Source organism: Sphaeramia orbicularis, chromosome 12 (genome assembly GCF_902148855.1).
Source record: "Sphaeramia orbicularis chromosome 12, fSphaOr1.1, whole genome shotgun sequence".
Taxonomy (NCBI): domain Eukaryota; kingdom Metazoa; phylum Chordata; class Actinopteri; order Kurtiformes; family Apogonidae; genus Sphaeramia; species Sphaeramia orbicularis.
In genome coordinates this window covers 5689713-5706541 of record NC_043968.1, presented here as the reverse complement: position 1 = coordinate 5706541, position 16829 = coordinate 5689713, and the positions used below count along the sequence as shown (strand labels likewise).

The 16829-nt window shown below is 36.6% G+C and overlaps 1 protein-coding gene across 5 annotated transcripts in view; it reads right to left on the bottom strand.

Annotated features, from left to right (window-relative positions):
• tpm2 (tropomyosin 2 (beta)) overlaps positions 1-16829 on the bottom strand; it is a 47627-nt gene that overhangs the window by 2822 nt on the left and 27976 nt on the right. For 2 of the 5 annotated variants that reach the window (XM_030150498.1, XM_030150499.1), the window contains 5 exons: positions 12190-12307; positions 10068-10138; positions 8678-8753; positions 2828-2890; positions 2665-2734 (listed from right to left, as the gene is read on the bottom strand). In XM_030150498.1, coding sequence (XP_030006358.1) covers positions 2665-2734; positions 2828-2890; positions 8678-8753; positions 10068-10138; positions 12190-12307 — 398 coding nt within the window. Of the gene's footprint in view, positions 1-686; positions 1097-2664; positions 2735-2827; positions 2891-4929; positions 5006-8677; positions 8754-10067; positions 10139-12189; positions 12308-16829 lie in introns of those variants that run through there. The other 3 variants (XM_030150497.1, XM_030150495.1, XM_030150496.1) reach the window with 3 other exon arrangements.

Here is a 16829-nt window from a genome sequence, read left to right as displayed (position 1 = left end):
ACCAGGAAAGATCTGATCATGAAACCAAGAGCTGCACTAAGAAGGAGCGTTAGCCAAAACAATGGGTCATTTCAGGTCTGATTGGACCCAAAAATACAGCATCAGTGAATGTTAGCTGACACCAAACAGGGTCCACAGATCTAGGTTTGGTTTCCTGGATTTGTGGATCCATCTCCTTCTGTTTTCTTTGTCTTTGGGTGTCTGTAAACGATAGCTCCCACTGCTTTAAGAACCTGAAAATACAATCAGTCTCACAACAGCTCTGCCCCATTTTTGATTCAATATTGTTCTTCAGTTTAGACAGGATTGAAGCCAACGCTGTCAATCATCTCCCTCTTTCTGACACTCAGTGGGCTGAACCGCCATGACTTCCGCTAGTGCTGACGTCACCTGCAGACCCTCTATACTGTAAACTATCAGCTAATGCAGCTCATGGTGATTATAAGACACAGTGCTATTTTAACAAACTGTCAAAGTATTAATACTACACATAAACCCTTTAATTCATGGTAATCATTTATCATCACATATGTATGCCAAAATCAGATTAACTGAATATATGTGCATGTAAAAATGATCTTAATAGGTGTGTGTGTGTGTGTGTTTGTGACATAAAAGAAAAAAGTAAAACAAGAAAAGAAAAGAAGTAGACAAAAAAAGGAAGACAGAGACTGAAAGGAGTCAGAAAAGTCATGAGGGCTTAAATACATTTATTCCACAGGGGAAGGGCAGGAAAACATGGAGCAGTTTGACATGAACATGAAAATAAAGAGTTCAGATGTGATGTCAGCGAACCCAGCAGACACGAAGAATAAAGAAGAATAAAAAAAAAAAAAAACAGGTGCTGCTGTGTAAGACGAAGGTAGCAGAGGAGCAGAGACGGGTAGAACACAGTGTGGAATGGAACAAGACCACAGCGAGTCCAGACAGGAAGGAAAGAGCAGCACAGGTGAAGAAGAAGAGTCCAGACAGACGAAGGAAGGAGCAGAAGCGCAGAGGAAGGAGCAGAGCCTCTACAGTGTAGTCATGTCATTGAGGGCCAGATCCAGCTCCTCACTGAGAGCTTTACCCTTCAGCTTCTGAGCATAGACCTCATCTGTAGGACGGAAACACAGACAGACAGAAAGAAACACAGACAGACAGAAACGGACGGACGGACGGACAGGGGACCCCAAGGAAACCACATCAAAGGACAGAAAACAGGAGAAGCACAAACAAACGTAAGAGAAAGAAATTTAGAACATGATTTGACGTTTCATAATTGTGAGCGTATGACAGTTCGATTCAAACAGCAGTTGCTTCTTAGTTTTGTAGAGTCACTGGACCAAGTCTGCAGAAGTACCTTTGAGTCTATTATAATGGACATGAGACCGGTGCATCTAATACTGTGTTTGATCTGTCACACAATTCTTGTCCAATCACAGACATTTTCAGACAGGTAGGTAGGGGCTTAAATACATGACTGACAGCTGTAAATACCAATCACTGATCAGATTCTCTCAGACGTGACCCGGACATGTTTCTACTGCTCTTCTACACACAACTACATTTTTGCACATTTATTGTGTATATTTATTTAATGATCATATTGGTAATATATTGTCTAGTATATATTGTACAAATTGCTGTTCTAATTTTGTGTCTTAATAGAGTGTTTTAATATGTATATTTGGTAAATATATACATATATATATATATATATATATATATCTTTCTTTTTCTGTTATATTGATCATTTCTTTTCCACTACTTTTTATTCTACTTGAATGGAGCGCCTGTAACACACAATAATTTCCTCCTGGGATTAACCCAGACAGACCCAGTGCGACTTTTGTGCTAGTTCCCAAATGAGTTTTTCTCTCTATTTGACATTTCAAAAGGGATTTATCTCCATTTACTATAATATTATCCTCTGCATTTTGCATTCTTCACTGTAAATCTTGTATTTTCCTCTAATTTTCTATATTTAATTTAGATGTTCATAAAAACTCAGCATCAATTCAAAGGTTATTATGTCAAAACAGAAAAAAATTGAAGAAAAAATGACTTTTTCAGTCAAATCTGTCATTATCTGAACATAAACCCAGTGTGTCCATCCACTGTCACTGATCCAACTCCATGGGTTTGACTGGAGAATCAGTGTTGGAGAAGATGACGGTGTTTCCATGGTAACTACGGAGCCTCTGAACATCCAAATGGGTCATATCTGATGACCATGAAAAGATGAAGAACTGTATTTTACACCGATTATTTACATGTATTGATAGGATTAATGGATCAATAGTTATTAAATACTTTAGATCAGTAGATGCTTTTGGTTGCCGGTGAATATCTGGGTCTTTATGGGTTAATAAAGTATTCTGATTCTGATCCTGAAATAGGGTTCGTAATTGAGGAACTGACTGTAATGTTAAAAGCTTTGGATAGAATTAAACTCAATAATCTCAAAGATGACTGACGCTTCCTTCAACAGAGATGAGATGCTTTTGAGTGCTTTAAAAACAAAAACTGCGTCAGAATGAGCTGGACGACAACAATCTGTGAACATCCAACAGGTCAAACCGGATTTAGGTCAACTGAAACTACTGAAACTGTGATTGTGACAGACGTGTTCCCGGCATCAGTGGGAGGAAGGGGCTGAAACAGAAGGAAGATGACGAATACCTTCTAAATCATCAATGGTCTTCTCCAGTTTGGCAACAGACCTCTCTGCAAACTCAGCACGGGTCTCCGCCTGAAACCAGCACAGAGGTTGGATGAGTACGAGGCAGGAGAGTTTGTCATCTCATTCAGAAACAGGAGCGTAGACAGAGCGAAGAACACTGACCTCTTTAAGTTTGTCAGTAAGAACTCTGATTTCCTCTTCATATTTGTCCTCCTTTTGCGAATACTGAAATGTATACGTTAAAGCACACGGTTAGCAACTGAAACAGAGCGAAAATTAACCCATTCTTGATTGTTTAATCCATAAAGTGTCAACCATCCATCAAGGTGACATCTGTAAATATCCTGTTTGTTCCACAAGCAAAAGATATAAGATAAAAAAGATGGAATCACAACTTTTTTTCTACAGTTTTGTAATAAAAGACACTATGAGAGACTCCCAACATCAGAATATACTATATATTATATAACTTGGCACAGCTTTAAATTACATAAAACACAAAACTGAGGCTTGTGGGGCATTTTAATATGAACATTATTTGACCATATTATCATATCTTTTCAATATATTTCAATACCATTAGCGTAAAAATGGACTTTTTAGACACCTAAACAAATAAAATAAAACGTACAGTGTTAAACACATATAGACACTGTTATAGAGACAGTATTTTTAGACCCTACTAAGGGTGGTAGTCAGGTTGGTTTGCTAATGAAAATGAAAAATACATGTATGTCATGAGTTTTTGGATGTTATAACTATATTAAATTATAATGTAGATAGTTCACTCAAAGGTGGAACCCTGTAAAACTGTACTTGAATTTATAACTCTTGGGTGGTTGAACTAGTTCTTGAATTAAAGGAATCTGATCCTGTCACGAGGTTAATCTTAATATGTGTATTCATTTACAATGTTGAAGTTGTGTAACAACACTTTTGTGTATTTCTTGTCTTTTGTTTTTTTTTCTTGTTTTTTAATTCTTACTGATTTTGCCTCATGGAATGTTTGATTGTACCTTGAAAAATGTAAAAATGGGTCAAGTGACGCAATTATTGACTTTGAATCAAAAAATTAGAACTGAGATAATGATTTCAAACTTTTTGTAGTTCAATAGTATAACATCTTAAGTTTCTAAATCCATTAAAATTTTGTCAAAAAAGGATTTTCAAGAAAATTATGGAACTTTTTATATGAACTAAATTCAGTCCCTCGGAAAGTTCTCTAAGAATGAATAATAACAGAACTTATCACTGCTATAATTTGAAATCTCAATCATATATTTCTATTTTCAATATAGTTTTACGACCTTTCATACATCCTTTTATCATTATAAAATTCATTTTGTCTGAAAAATTGGTGTGAATTGCTTTTTTAAGCATTTTAATATCAGATGGTTATGCAAGGAATTTCAGTTTTCTCAAAAAACATGTTTTTTGTTAATCACTACTTAACCAAATGAGCTAAACCAATGGAAATTTCTGAAAGTAAGCATTTAACCCTCTGCTTAAGTATGGCTTCATTGGAATTGAAGATTATTTTGTCATTAATCTAAAAAAACAGATTTATTTTTTTTCCCTACATAACCAAAAATAGGTCTGGACATGAAACAGCTGCATGTGAAGGATTTTTTTTCTTTCACTTTCTATACATTTAACTTTTCAGATCAATAATTATGATACTCTATTGTCTTCATATGGATTTGATATACATAAATATTACATTCTCTGGAAAATATTTCCTCTTATTTAAGCTCAAAGGGTTGTTATGAAGGATGAACACCTCTGTGATCTCTGAAGTGAGGAGCCGGACTGAGTCACACCTCTGGTCCTCTAACAGATCTGTGGTCCCTTAGATGTGTTGGCTTCATCAAACTTTTTATTTTGTATTTATACAAAATAAAAAGTTCCCCCAAAAAAGGAGATTATTTTGGAGAATTACCACAGTATCATAAATGATCATGATATACTACTTATTAATATTTCTTACACCTTTTTTTTAACCTTGCTGTCCATTTAGGACAGGAAACATAAATGGTGGTCATAGACATTTGCTTTTTGATTTATACTACATGAACCAAAAACGTTTAGTATTAATGTCTTTTCAGTACCCTCCCTATTTCATTCATTTGCAGTTTTCAGTCCTCTGGTGTAAGTGCTTAAATTGCTTCTTTTTCCACTTTGTTTGAATCTGTTTCAGAGCTTGTGTTTCCCACAGAGCGTCTCCTTTCCTGTGCGGTACTGAGGCTTTCAGCCCCACACTGTACCTTCTCAGCCTGGGCCTCCAGTGACTTCAAGTTGTTGGTGACATTTTTCAACTCTTCCTCAAGGTCACCTGATTTACTGAGCGTCGTAAGAAAAAGGAGAAGCAAGAGAAGAAGAGAAAGGAATGATTGGAGAGAAAGGATGGCAGAAGAGATCAGAACCACTCCAACATTTTTTAGAAACATTTTGTATGTGTTTAACTCAGAGGCAGTAGGTGGACATCCAGTGCATCTCCATCCATCCAGTCCAACTGTCACTGCACTGTAGTCTGAACACTGCACTGTTATACTCTGTCTGCTGCTGCTGAGTCTGCTGCTGTTTGGTTCCATCATGCACCTCCTCACCTCAGAACCATTACTGTACTTTTAATTCAAATGTGCAATAACTTGTTGTTACCTCTCAGTACTCTTATTACTATTATTATTACTCTTTTTATAATACTCTGTTTTACAAATGTGTATTTGTGCTTGTCTGTGCAATAACTGTTTTTTATATGTTTTAGCTGTGTTTATGTTTTGTATCTGTCTTTTTTGTCATATCTTTACCCTTTTCTAACTCTTTTTCTGACTCAGGGAAAAGCACAAGAATGCCAGTGTACCTATAGTGTTATGTATCTGTGCAAATGACAACAAAGTCTATTCTATTCTATGTATTACACTACTGCTGCTACTGCAAAAAAACTAATATGTACACTTGATATTATGCTGTAGTTTATTCTTTTTTTATTCTTATTCTATTTTTGACCTAATATCTGGTGGGATAAGTAGTAAATGGGTATTGTCATATTAGTGTATATAGGAAAAAGGATGTGTGACATTATTATACTATTATTATTATTATTATTATTATTATATTGATATCCATACAAAATAATAATTGCTATACAGTGATCATAAGGAATAGAAATTGGAGGTAGGAGTACATACGTTTTTACTTCTTCCTACTCCTTTTCGAGCATGTATAATTTCATTTCATTTGTTTTATTTATATTATTACTATTATTTATTTATTATTATTATTATTATTATTATTATTATTATTATTATTATTATTATTATTATTGCTGTTGTTTGTTTGTTTGTTTATCAATCATTTATGTACCAGTACTTATATTTTATAGGCTGATTTTTGCTTTGATTTCATGGTCTACATGTTCCAAATAAAGATTTCATTCATTCATTCATTCAATCATACCTTTTTTTTGGCACTTAAGTTGAGAGAGAAACAGTATCTCAGTTCTCTGTCTGTCCTGTGCATTTAGTGAATTGACAATAAAAGTCTTTGAATCTTTTGACTCTTTAATCAGAGACAGTGTGTGATCAAAGACTGAAGATGGGAAAGAACTCAATAAAAATGGTTTAAGTTAAGGGAGGCCTGGGCGATATGGGCCAAAAAACAAACCTATGTGTTTGTCAGTGTTTTGTTGAATATGTTCATATAAGAACAACATTAACCCAAAAGCAGGTTTTGCAAGAGTATCAGTGTGTGCAATAGACACACTTCTGATGCTTCTGTAGTTGACTTCTACTGGTACCATGTATGACCACAGTGGCCAACACTAGAGAATGTTGCACTGGAACTTTATTGGAGCAGATTTTTTTATCTTGGTGTGTTTAATTCTAAGTAATAAACTTTACCCGTCATGGTGGTGTGTCATTTCAGATGCTGCAACACTGTACCATCTTCATTATACCTAAGGTAAGAACAGGGCCTTTATTTTTTACTGTTTTGTATTCACTGGCTGTCATTACTCAACCTTGCTCTTAAAGAACATGTGTGAACATTCCTATTATTCATTACTCACAGCAGCATTAGTGTTGTGACGTGTTGTGTAATTTCGGAATTTTGATTTTGTTCAAAACACCCTAAGTTCAGGTAAATTCCAGGTCGACTGTGAACTGGTATTTCAGTCCCTGCCTCCAGTCGTAGTTCAACCAGAGTAAATCCATCCTGGATCTGTCTTTGCTGGATGCACACAGATGAAACTAAAATGTCCACAACTGACTCTGAGAAAAAGTGAAGTGAAAGTATCTATAGGGGGGTTTCTTTAAAGGAAATGATGGGTAAGTTGGAGGGTGAAGGAGTGATCTAACCAATGTAAAAGGATGAATGTAAGATTCAAATGAACACATATGTTGTGAAATTTGTGAAAGAGCCTGGTTAGAATTCTATGCTTTTCTTGGAATCAAACTTAACAAATCCCACAAAGAGACACAAACTAACACCAAACCTGCAGGTCTTCAGTTCTTATAGACCATCACTTTAATATAATAAATACACATGTTTCCAGAAGGGTTAAAACTAACAGTTTTTTTTGTCTACAGTGAATTTCCCAGTGCATGAAAACTGTAAAAGGTAAAACAGTGACAGTACTCAACTGTTGATGCATAATTAACAGTGTTGTTGAGTAGAGAGTGATTGGGAGGTTCGTTTTCTGACTGTGATGGTAAGTTTACACTGACAAGGGATTCTGTCATGTCAAACTTTTATGAGCTTCATGGTTACTCCATTACAATCTTTGCTATTAGACAAACTTGGCTACATTAGCTAATGTTAACATGAATTCAATGCTGCAGTGGTGTGTCAGTTAGCCTAGCTAACAGTGTTTATTAGGCTAATTTACAGCTGCATTCAGACACTATTGAATGTGTTAGCATTTAGCACATCTGTAAAAATACATGGTAACTTAAAAAAACAAAAAGACTTCCAAGTGAGTAATATCCTGTTTTCATCTTTATTACATCAAATAATTGTCTTGATTGGAAACTGCATAACGCAACAATTTTTTCAGATACATTTTTAACTCTTTAAACCCTAAGCCTAAAATGGTCCGCCTTGACTTTTTTTTTCTTATTTTGACTAAAAGGTTAGAAAATATGCTGTGAATGAGTCCTTTTGCTAATTTTTCCAGAGCATTTTTTTTCTCCAGATCTCTCAAAATCTAGCAATTGTTTACAATTTACTGCATGTTATAATTCTGCTAAAATGGCTTTTTCTCCAGCTTCTGGTACAGGCATGAGTGAAATTACAATAATGACCCAATAAAACCTATAAAGCACAACGTCTCAGGCTTCAGACACTGTTGGAATTTTTCAAATTGCACAAACAGTGAAAGAGTTACAGCCATCCAAACTGCATATGCACAGGGTGTGTCAGAGATGACACGTCAGGTTTTAAAGAGTTAAATAATTTTTATTTATTTATTTTTAATGGAATGTCCTTTGCAATGAACATCATTTTTTAAGTGAAGCTGTCAAACTTTTGTCCCCTACAGAGGACAGAAATGCATTGCTGGGTCTCAGAAGGATATGGTTGGTGTTTTCAGTGATTTAGCCACAGTGTTAACCTAGTGAGTTTATGCCTCGATCATTGGCAGCTCTATCCTCTTGTCCAAATATGGTCACCTCTACCTCCAAAAACCAAGATGCCGACAGCCAAAATGCTAAACTTGAGGCTTCATAAGGGCAGAGCATTAACCAGTGGGTGATACATCCACTATACAAACACCACACACTTCTGAAAATCAACCACAACAGTACTGGTTTGCTCTTTTCGTGGGATGTGTTGATTAAAAAAACTATAGAATCCAACCAGCCTTGACCGTTGTACTGTTTGAGGGACATGCCTCACGTGTTTTACTGAAAGTGCAGGGTTAGAAAGTAAACAGACACAGGGCGGCAGGTCAGAGCGGCAGAAGGCAGCGGGCCAAGACCGATTAGATATGGACGCAGCTGTGGTGCACTTCAGTACCTCTTCCTCTCCAGACATCATGGACTTCAAATTCTGGTCCATTTGCCGGAGCTCATCCTCCAGCTCCCTCACACGGCTGCAGTTAGTCCACAGCCAGGGGAAGGTCAAGGGTGAAGGGCGGGGGGGCAGTGGGCAGGGCAGCCGTGAAATAATACAGGTATCCCACACAGGCAGTGGAGGTGCATTAAGGCATGCATTACACAAAAACACACACAGGGAGAGAACACAAAACACACAAAATCCAAGTGTCACTACATGATTAGTGCATCTGTTATTTTCCATAGCCTGTGATTCACACACAACCCATTTCCATCACTGTGACGAAAAAACTAAAGTAAGATATGATACTATTATTACTCTGAGATACAAAGTCATTATTTTTATTTTTTTCACAACATTTTTTTTTTCATCACAGTGGTGGAAATGAGCTTCCATAGATACATGAGACTGAAACTGACCCAAATGATTAGTCGATTAATCACTTAGATCACAGGTGTCAAACATGTGGCCTGGGGGCCAAATCCGGCCCACCAAAGGGTCCAATACGGCCCTGGGCATGAATGTGTGAAATGCAAAAATTATACTGAAGATATGAACAATCCTTTTAGTTCAGGTTCCACATTCAGACCAGTTCAATCTGCAGTGGGTCAGACCAGTCAAATACTGTCAGAATAACAGAGAAATAATGACAACTGCAAATGTTTCTCTTTGTAAATGTAAATATTTTCATGTATTTACACTAAAACAAAGTATAATTTTGAAAAAATGTGAATAATCTGAACAAATACGAACAACCTGAAATGTCTAAAGAGAAATAAGTACAATTTTAATAATATTCCATCTGTTACTAAATGTTCTGTGTGTTTGTAGATCCACTGTGATCTGTAAGTTATAATGAACATGTGGAAATGATAAACTGAGGCAGAATAGTGTTAAAATTTCACTTATTTTTTCAGTTTGTTCATGTTATTCACATCTTTTGAAAGGATAGTTTGTAGATGTAAACCTTTTCATAAGGTAAATTTACTTTTTTCACTCTAAAACATAGAGAAAAGTTTGGAGTTGACATTATTTGTATATAATTCTGTTCTTATTTGACTGGTTCGGTCCACTGCAGATCAGATTTAGCTGAATGTGGAACTGAACTAACAGGAGTTTGACAGCCCTGACTTAGATGATCAACAAACGGTACATTTCAACATGCATCGGTGGTAACTTCTGTTATTATATTGAAAGGATTCTTTTACCAACGAAGAAACTACGCAATGAAAAGTGAACGTGTCCAGATCACGTTCGTATAGTAGTGATCACATGACCACTACTATGGCGACATTATTAATGTACGGCGGCTCTGATGTCGGTGTGACTTCAGTGTTGGGTGTTGACTTACGCCTCAGCCACCTCAGCACGCTCCTCTGAACGCTCCAGGTCACCCTCCAGGATCACCAGCTTACGAGCAACCTGCACACACACAAACACTGTGACTACGTTTACTATGAACACAACATACAGCTGTTTATGCACTGACCCTGAAAAAGACAAATAGAACAGAATAGAATAGAGTAGAATAGAGTAGAATAGAATAGAATAGAATAGAACAGAATAGAACTGAACAGAATAGTAAAATAGAATAGAATAGAATAGAATAGAATAGAATAGAACAGAATAGAACTGAACAGAATAGTAAAATAGAATAGAATAGAATAAAACAGAATAGAATCGAATAGAGTAGAATAGAATAGAATAGAACTGAACAGAATAGTAAAATAGAATAGAATAGAATAGAATAGAATAGAACAGAATAGAATAGAATAGAACTGAACAGAATAGTAGAATAGAGTAGAATAGAATAGAACATTAGAACAGAATAGAATAGAATAGAATAGAATAGAATAGAATAGAATAGAATAGAATAGGACGGAACAGAACAGAATAGAACAGAATAGAATAGAACAGAATAGAATAGAACTGATAGAATAGAATAGAATAGAATAGAATAGAATAGAATAGAATAGAATAGAATAGAATAGAATAGAATGTTACAGGAACAATGAAAGTCTATTTAGCAGCAAACACAAAGAGCACAACAGTGTAAAAAAAAAAATACAGAAAAATATTTGCAATATACAAAAACTACAAAGATGAAATACTAAATATACAAATACTACTAAAGTATACAAAAGCTAACTCTCTATACTACGGATAAGAAATATGTACAACATATAATGGATATATACAGGTAATGAAAGACATATACAAGGTCCAATTAAATGCATGGGTGTGATTGTTGCACTGCTGTAGGGTCAGTATTGTCCATTAGACTGGTGGTGGTGGTGGGGGTTATACAGTCAGTGGGGGGCGGGGGGGGGGGGGGGTAGTTGAGTCTGTTTGGAGGTCAAGAGGCTCTCAGTGGAACGGTAAAAGTTACAAATATTCTTCATAAGCCATTTACTTGACTAGTGAAACTGAATCTGCCAGTAATATTCCAGTTTGTATGCAGCTGTACACTGTAGGTTCAGCCTTGGTCTGTGCTGTGTTGACTGTAAATGAGGTTGAGTATCACAAACTGCAGTGAAAATCACAGCTGAGATGCATATTATGAAAGCATAGTAGACAAATATATGCATGTAAGTGGAATGTAGGTGTGCATGGAACCTCCAGAGTCCTGGGTACAGTCTGAGCTCAGTTTGATGGTGTTTAGAACAGGTCACAATGAAAACAGTCAAGCTGATACACAACTCAAAGCACTCTGAAGTTCTCATCTGATTTGCTCCACTGCACTGGGATCCTTTTTTCTGTTAGACATTGCATTTTTTTCCTTCTCTTTTTGGTCACAAAAACACGACCACCTTCTAATTTTGACTGCAACTTCCTCTAAGTGTCTTCCTCTGCAGATGCTAATGAGAGACGGAACAGATCATCTGCATCTGCAAGTGTTCTACACTGTTCCATTTAGGGTGTCCTAATCTGACACTAGAGAAAGAGAGAGAGAGGGAGAGAGAGAGAGAGAGAGAGAGAGAGAGAGAGAGAGAGAGAGACAGACAGACAGACAGACAGACAGAGAGAGAGAGAGGAGATAGATAGATAGATAGATAGATAGATAGATAGATAGATAGATAGATAGATAGATAGATAGATAGATAGATAGATAGATAGATAGATAGATAGATAGATAGATAGATGTTACAGTAACCCTACATGTGTAAAGTACAGGTGTACATTTTCAGAGTTGAACAGGTGCATAAATCACATTCCAGTGTCTGGTGAAAACAGGTTTATAATGGGGTTTAAACATCAGGCAGAGGTCAGTGTATTAATCACCTGATCATGTCTTCTGCACATCTGCTCTCTCCTCTGTCCTCACTTTCTATTTTCCCACTCATCTTTAACCCCCCCCCCCCCCGACTGCAGCTGCCCCCAGACCATAAAACTGACTGTGTGCACATATGAACCCACCTCCTCACATGTGCACAGATGAACCCACCTCCTCACATGTGCACAGATGAACCCACCTCCTCATATTTGCGGTCGGCCTCCTCAGCGATGTGTTTGGCCTCCTTCAGCTGCATCTCCTGGATCTCCATTTTCTCTTCGTCTTTTGTTGCTCTGTTCTCTATGACCTTCATTCCTCTGTTTGAACAGGAACACACACAGAAGTATGCCATCAGTCCCACACTTCTTCATATGTGGGATTCTGGACAGGACTCAGGACCTGGAATGTCAACTCTGTTTATGTTATTAGAGCCAGTGAAAATAGTTGGACATAGTTTTATCTCTTGAGTCTAGAGGGAAGAATGTCACTGTACCGTCATCTAGACTTCAGAATTATCAGAGGAAGTCTTAGTTACAGACGTGGGGGGTTTGGGGTTTGAAGGACTACTACTAATCTGTTTACATTTGCTTATGTATGAGGTTGAATCAGTTCAGATCATCATCCTACTATAATGTATGATCTGTGTCCGTCCCGTGTCCCATCACTGTTCCATCACAGGAGGGCGTTTGTGCAGGTTTTCCTCAGCCTTCACAGGCCCGATCTCTGCCAGACTCACCAGATGAATACAAACAATACTTGACTATCTACTAGACACAATTTTATGTCTGTATTCAAACGTTGTGAGGTATGCTGGGAGATTTTAGCCTCTCATGCTATCGTACAATGGCACCACGGGTACAATACCGCTAGTTTATTTAACGCATAAAGACCAAGTGTTACTTTTATGGAAAATTCCAAATGTATTTTTCTCTCTATTTCACCTTGTAGAAGCCAATAATGCAATAACAACTGATAACGTAATAAGTTTGCCATTTTTAAAATGTAATAGGCCAATAACATAATATCTGGCTAATAACGTAATAAAAGTCCCAAACCGATAACGTTATAACTTATTGGCTGGTTATTACATTTCTGGCCTGGTAAAAAAAATTCTTTGCAAATGTAATAACTGAGCCAATAACGTAATAAATTATAACGTTATTGGCCAAAAGTTATAACGTTATCGGTTATTATTACATTATTGGCTTCTACACATCTCTTAAGTGATTTATCACCATTTATTATAATATGATCGTCTGTATTTTGCATTTTTTCAGTAAAAATCATGTATTTTCCTATATTGAATTGATCATCACTGGTCATGTAGATCAGGGGGGTCCAATTCTTGTCCTCGAGGGCCTGGTCCTATTTCCCTCTTCCAGCACACCTGAGAGTCATTATCAGTCTTCTGCAGAGCTCGATGATAGGCTTATCATTTGAATCAGGTGTGTTGGAAATGGGATACGTCTAAAACATGCAGGATACCGGCCCTTGAGGACCAGGGTTGGACACCCCGGATGTAGATGTTCATAAAAGCTCAGATTAAAGCTGAGGGTTATTATATCAGAAACAGAGAAAACTGAAGAAAAAGTGACATTTTCAGCAAAAACATCATTAACTGATCATAAACCCAGTGTGTCCATCCACTGTCACTGATCCAACTCCATGGGTTTGACTGGGGAATCAATGTTGTAGAAGATGACGGTGTTTCCATGGTAACTACGGAGCCTCTGAACATCCAAATGGGTCACATCTGATGACCATGAAAAGATGAAGAACTGTATTTTACACTGATTATTTACCTGTATTGATAGGATTAGCTGAACTCCAGGTATTGAACATTTCAGATCAGTAGATGGTTTTGGTCAGCAGTGGATGTTTGGGTTTTTAAGGGTTAATAAAAGCCCAAATGCAGTGATGTTTAAATACTCCATTACAAGTAGAAGCCCTACAAGAGAAATCCTGGTTAACTCAAAGTATACGCAGCCAAATGTCGTTTAAGTATTGATGTAGAAGTACTAGTTTGGTCTGTCTGTCTGTCTGATGTGTTATAATATATGACATTACTACATTATAAATAGTAAGTGCAGACTGTTATTGTTGGAGCTGTGGGAGAAAGTGTGAATTACCCAAACCATCTACTGATCTAAACTGTTAAATAACTGTTGATCCACTAATCCTATCAATACATGTAAATAATTGGTGTAAAATAGAGTTCTTCATGTTTTCACAGTCATCAGATATGACCCATTTGAACGTTCAGAGGATCCGTAGTTACCGTGGAAACACCGTCATCTTCTACAACATTGATTCACCAGCAAAACCCATGGAGTTGGATCCATGACAGAGGATGGAAACACTTACTTTATGTTTTATTTTTGCAGCGAAATGGCTATTTTTCTTCAGTTTTCTCTCTTTCTGATATAATAACCCTCAACTTTAATCTCAGCTTTTATGAACATCTACATGATCAGTAAATTAAATATAGGAAAATACCAGACTTGCACTGAAAAAAGAAAAGCAAAATAAAGAAGATAATATTATAATAAATGGGGATAAATCACTTAAGAAAGGTGAAACAGAGAAAAAAAAAATCTGGGAACTGCCACAACAGTAGCACTGGGTCTTTATGGGTTAATATCCATTTTTATTTACAGAGACACCACAATCACATGACTAATGGGAAAGAAAAATAGTAAAAACAAACTTCTGATACACTCAACAGTTTTCAGTTCGCTTTTTCTCTAAGCTTTGATTTTTGGTTACATGCAGGATGATTTGAACAGTTACTAAATTGAAACCGCACGTCTCGTTTTCTCATCATTCTCAAAAGCCTGCCGGGCCTCCTCATAAAACAGGAAACTCACTACTGACTCACATGGCAGACCTGTTAACTCGCACGTGTGAAGTGTGAGCTGACTACACACTTCTGTTCTTGAGTTCTAAACACACAAAAAGGTTGAAACCACTTTAGCTGTTTGTTGCACTTTAAAAGGTTCTTATTTACTCCATTGTGTCTGAACACTGAATAATGCTGTCATTCAGTCGCAGAAAAAATTATTAGACCATCCAAAATCATCAAAAACAATGGTTAGATAATCCAGTCCTAACTCCTGTGTGTGTCATGTGACTAAAACAGACAGAAAAGAAAACATGGAATGAATAAAAGCACTGTTTTTATCAGTATAATGACATAGAGCAGGGCTGTCAAACATGCGTCCCGGGGCCCAAATGCGTCCCCCCAAAGGCTCTAATCCGACCCCTGGGATGAATTTACCAAGTGTCTAAATTCCACAGTCCAGGCTGTGGAACTCATTTTAGTGTGGGTTCCACATCCAGACCAATCTGATCTACAGTCCAATAATAACAGCAGAAGAACCCACACAAAAGAACCACTGCAGATTTACTACTGGGTTTGATGGAAAAAATAATATTACATTATGTCTGTAAATAATGACAACTTCTCACGTTTGTCTTTGTTTTAGTGTAAAAAATAACATTAAATTATGAAAATCTTTCCATTTCCAAACTCTCCTGTACCAATAAAATGTGACTAACCTGAACAAATGTGACCAACCTGAAATGTCTGTATTAAATTCAGCCCAGTTTGAACTCTTTTCTTCCTGTTCCTCAGTGTTTAGTGTCTTTGTAGATCTGATCCAGAATGCACATGGACTAATGAGAAGTGGAGGAAGAAGACTGAGAAAATTGCACTAAATTTTCTGAAGTTTTTTTTTTATTTAAATTTCAGTTTTTTCAGGTAATTCACTTTTTTTTGGAGGGGGGAGTTATAAAAGTAAGTATTTTCATAATTTAATGGGTTTTTTGCACTAAAACAAAGACAAAAATGTGCAGTTGTCATTATTTCTAAGTTATTCTGTTCTTATTTTACTGCTTCGGTCCACTGCAGATCAAATCGAGCTGAATGTGGAACCTGAAAGAACAGGAGTTTGAGAACCCTGGCTTAGATATTGATGTAAGAACTGAAGTAATTTTGGTTATTATCAAGAAAACATGTTAAATGGATAGATATCAGCTCTGAAATTAAACTACTATGAGCTATTTTTGTTACCATTATATTTGTCCAAACAAATGGACCTTTAGTTGGACCAGGCATTAAAATGAACAACAAACTGAAGAAAACAAGGGGTGGTCTAATAATTTTTTCTGCGACTGTATGTAGTGGGGTAAAAAGTACAGTTTTTACTTCTGACATGTAGTTATGGGGAAGTATAAAGAGACCTAAAATGGAAAGTAAAAGTGTCCTTTGTGCTTAAGCAGTGGAAATGACTAAACAAATATGGCCTGTGGGAAACCGAGTGAGTTGAACAACCACAGACTAGACGTTCAGGAACCTCAAACAAAAACCCACTGAAGCTGGTGAGTCACTGCACCAGTTTATCAGAGGGAAAACGTCATGCTGAGATTGGCAGGTAGCTTGAACTGTTTGTCTGGTAATTACTAAGCCTGAAAAAACAGTGACTGTAAACGGTAGAACAATATTAGTACGACCGTAAGAACTTAAAAATAGGACCAGTGTCCCTGTATGTCACCAGCATGTTCTATCAAGCATCAATAACAAGTTGAATTTGTGAGTTTGTCAGGTTCTGTCTGTGTGCTCCAGTCCTGTGGTCTGGATGCACATCAACCTAACAATAGAAGTGGGTGGGACTTTCACTGGAGGAAAACTGAACTAATTCAATTAAAGTCCAGATATGACTACTATCAGTGATCAATAGGGCTGTTAGGAAATGTTGGTTCTGCAATATGGTGTGATATTTCATTTCACAATATTGTATCAATATTAAAAATTACTGTTTCGATATTTTTAGGTATTTA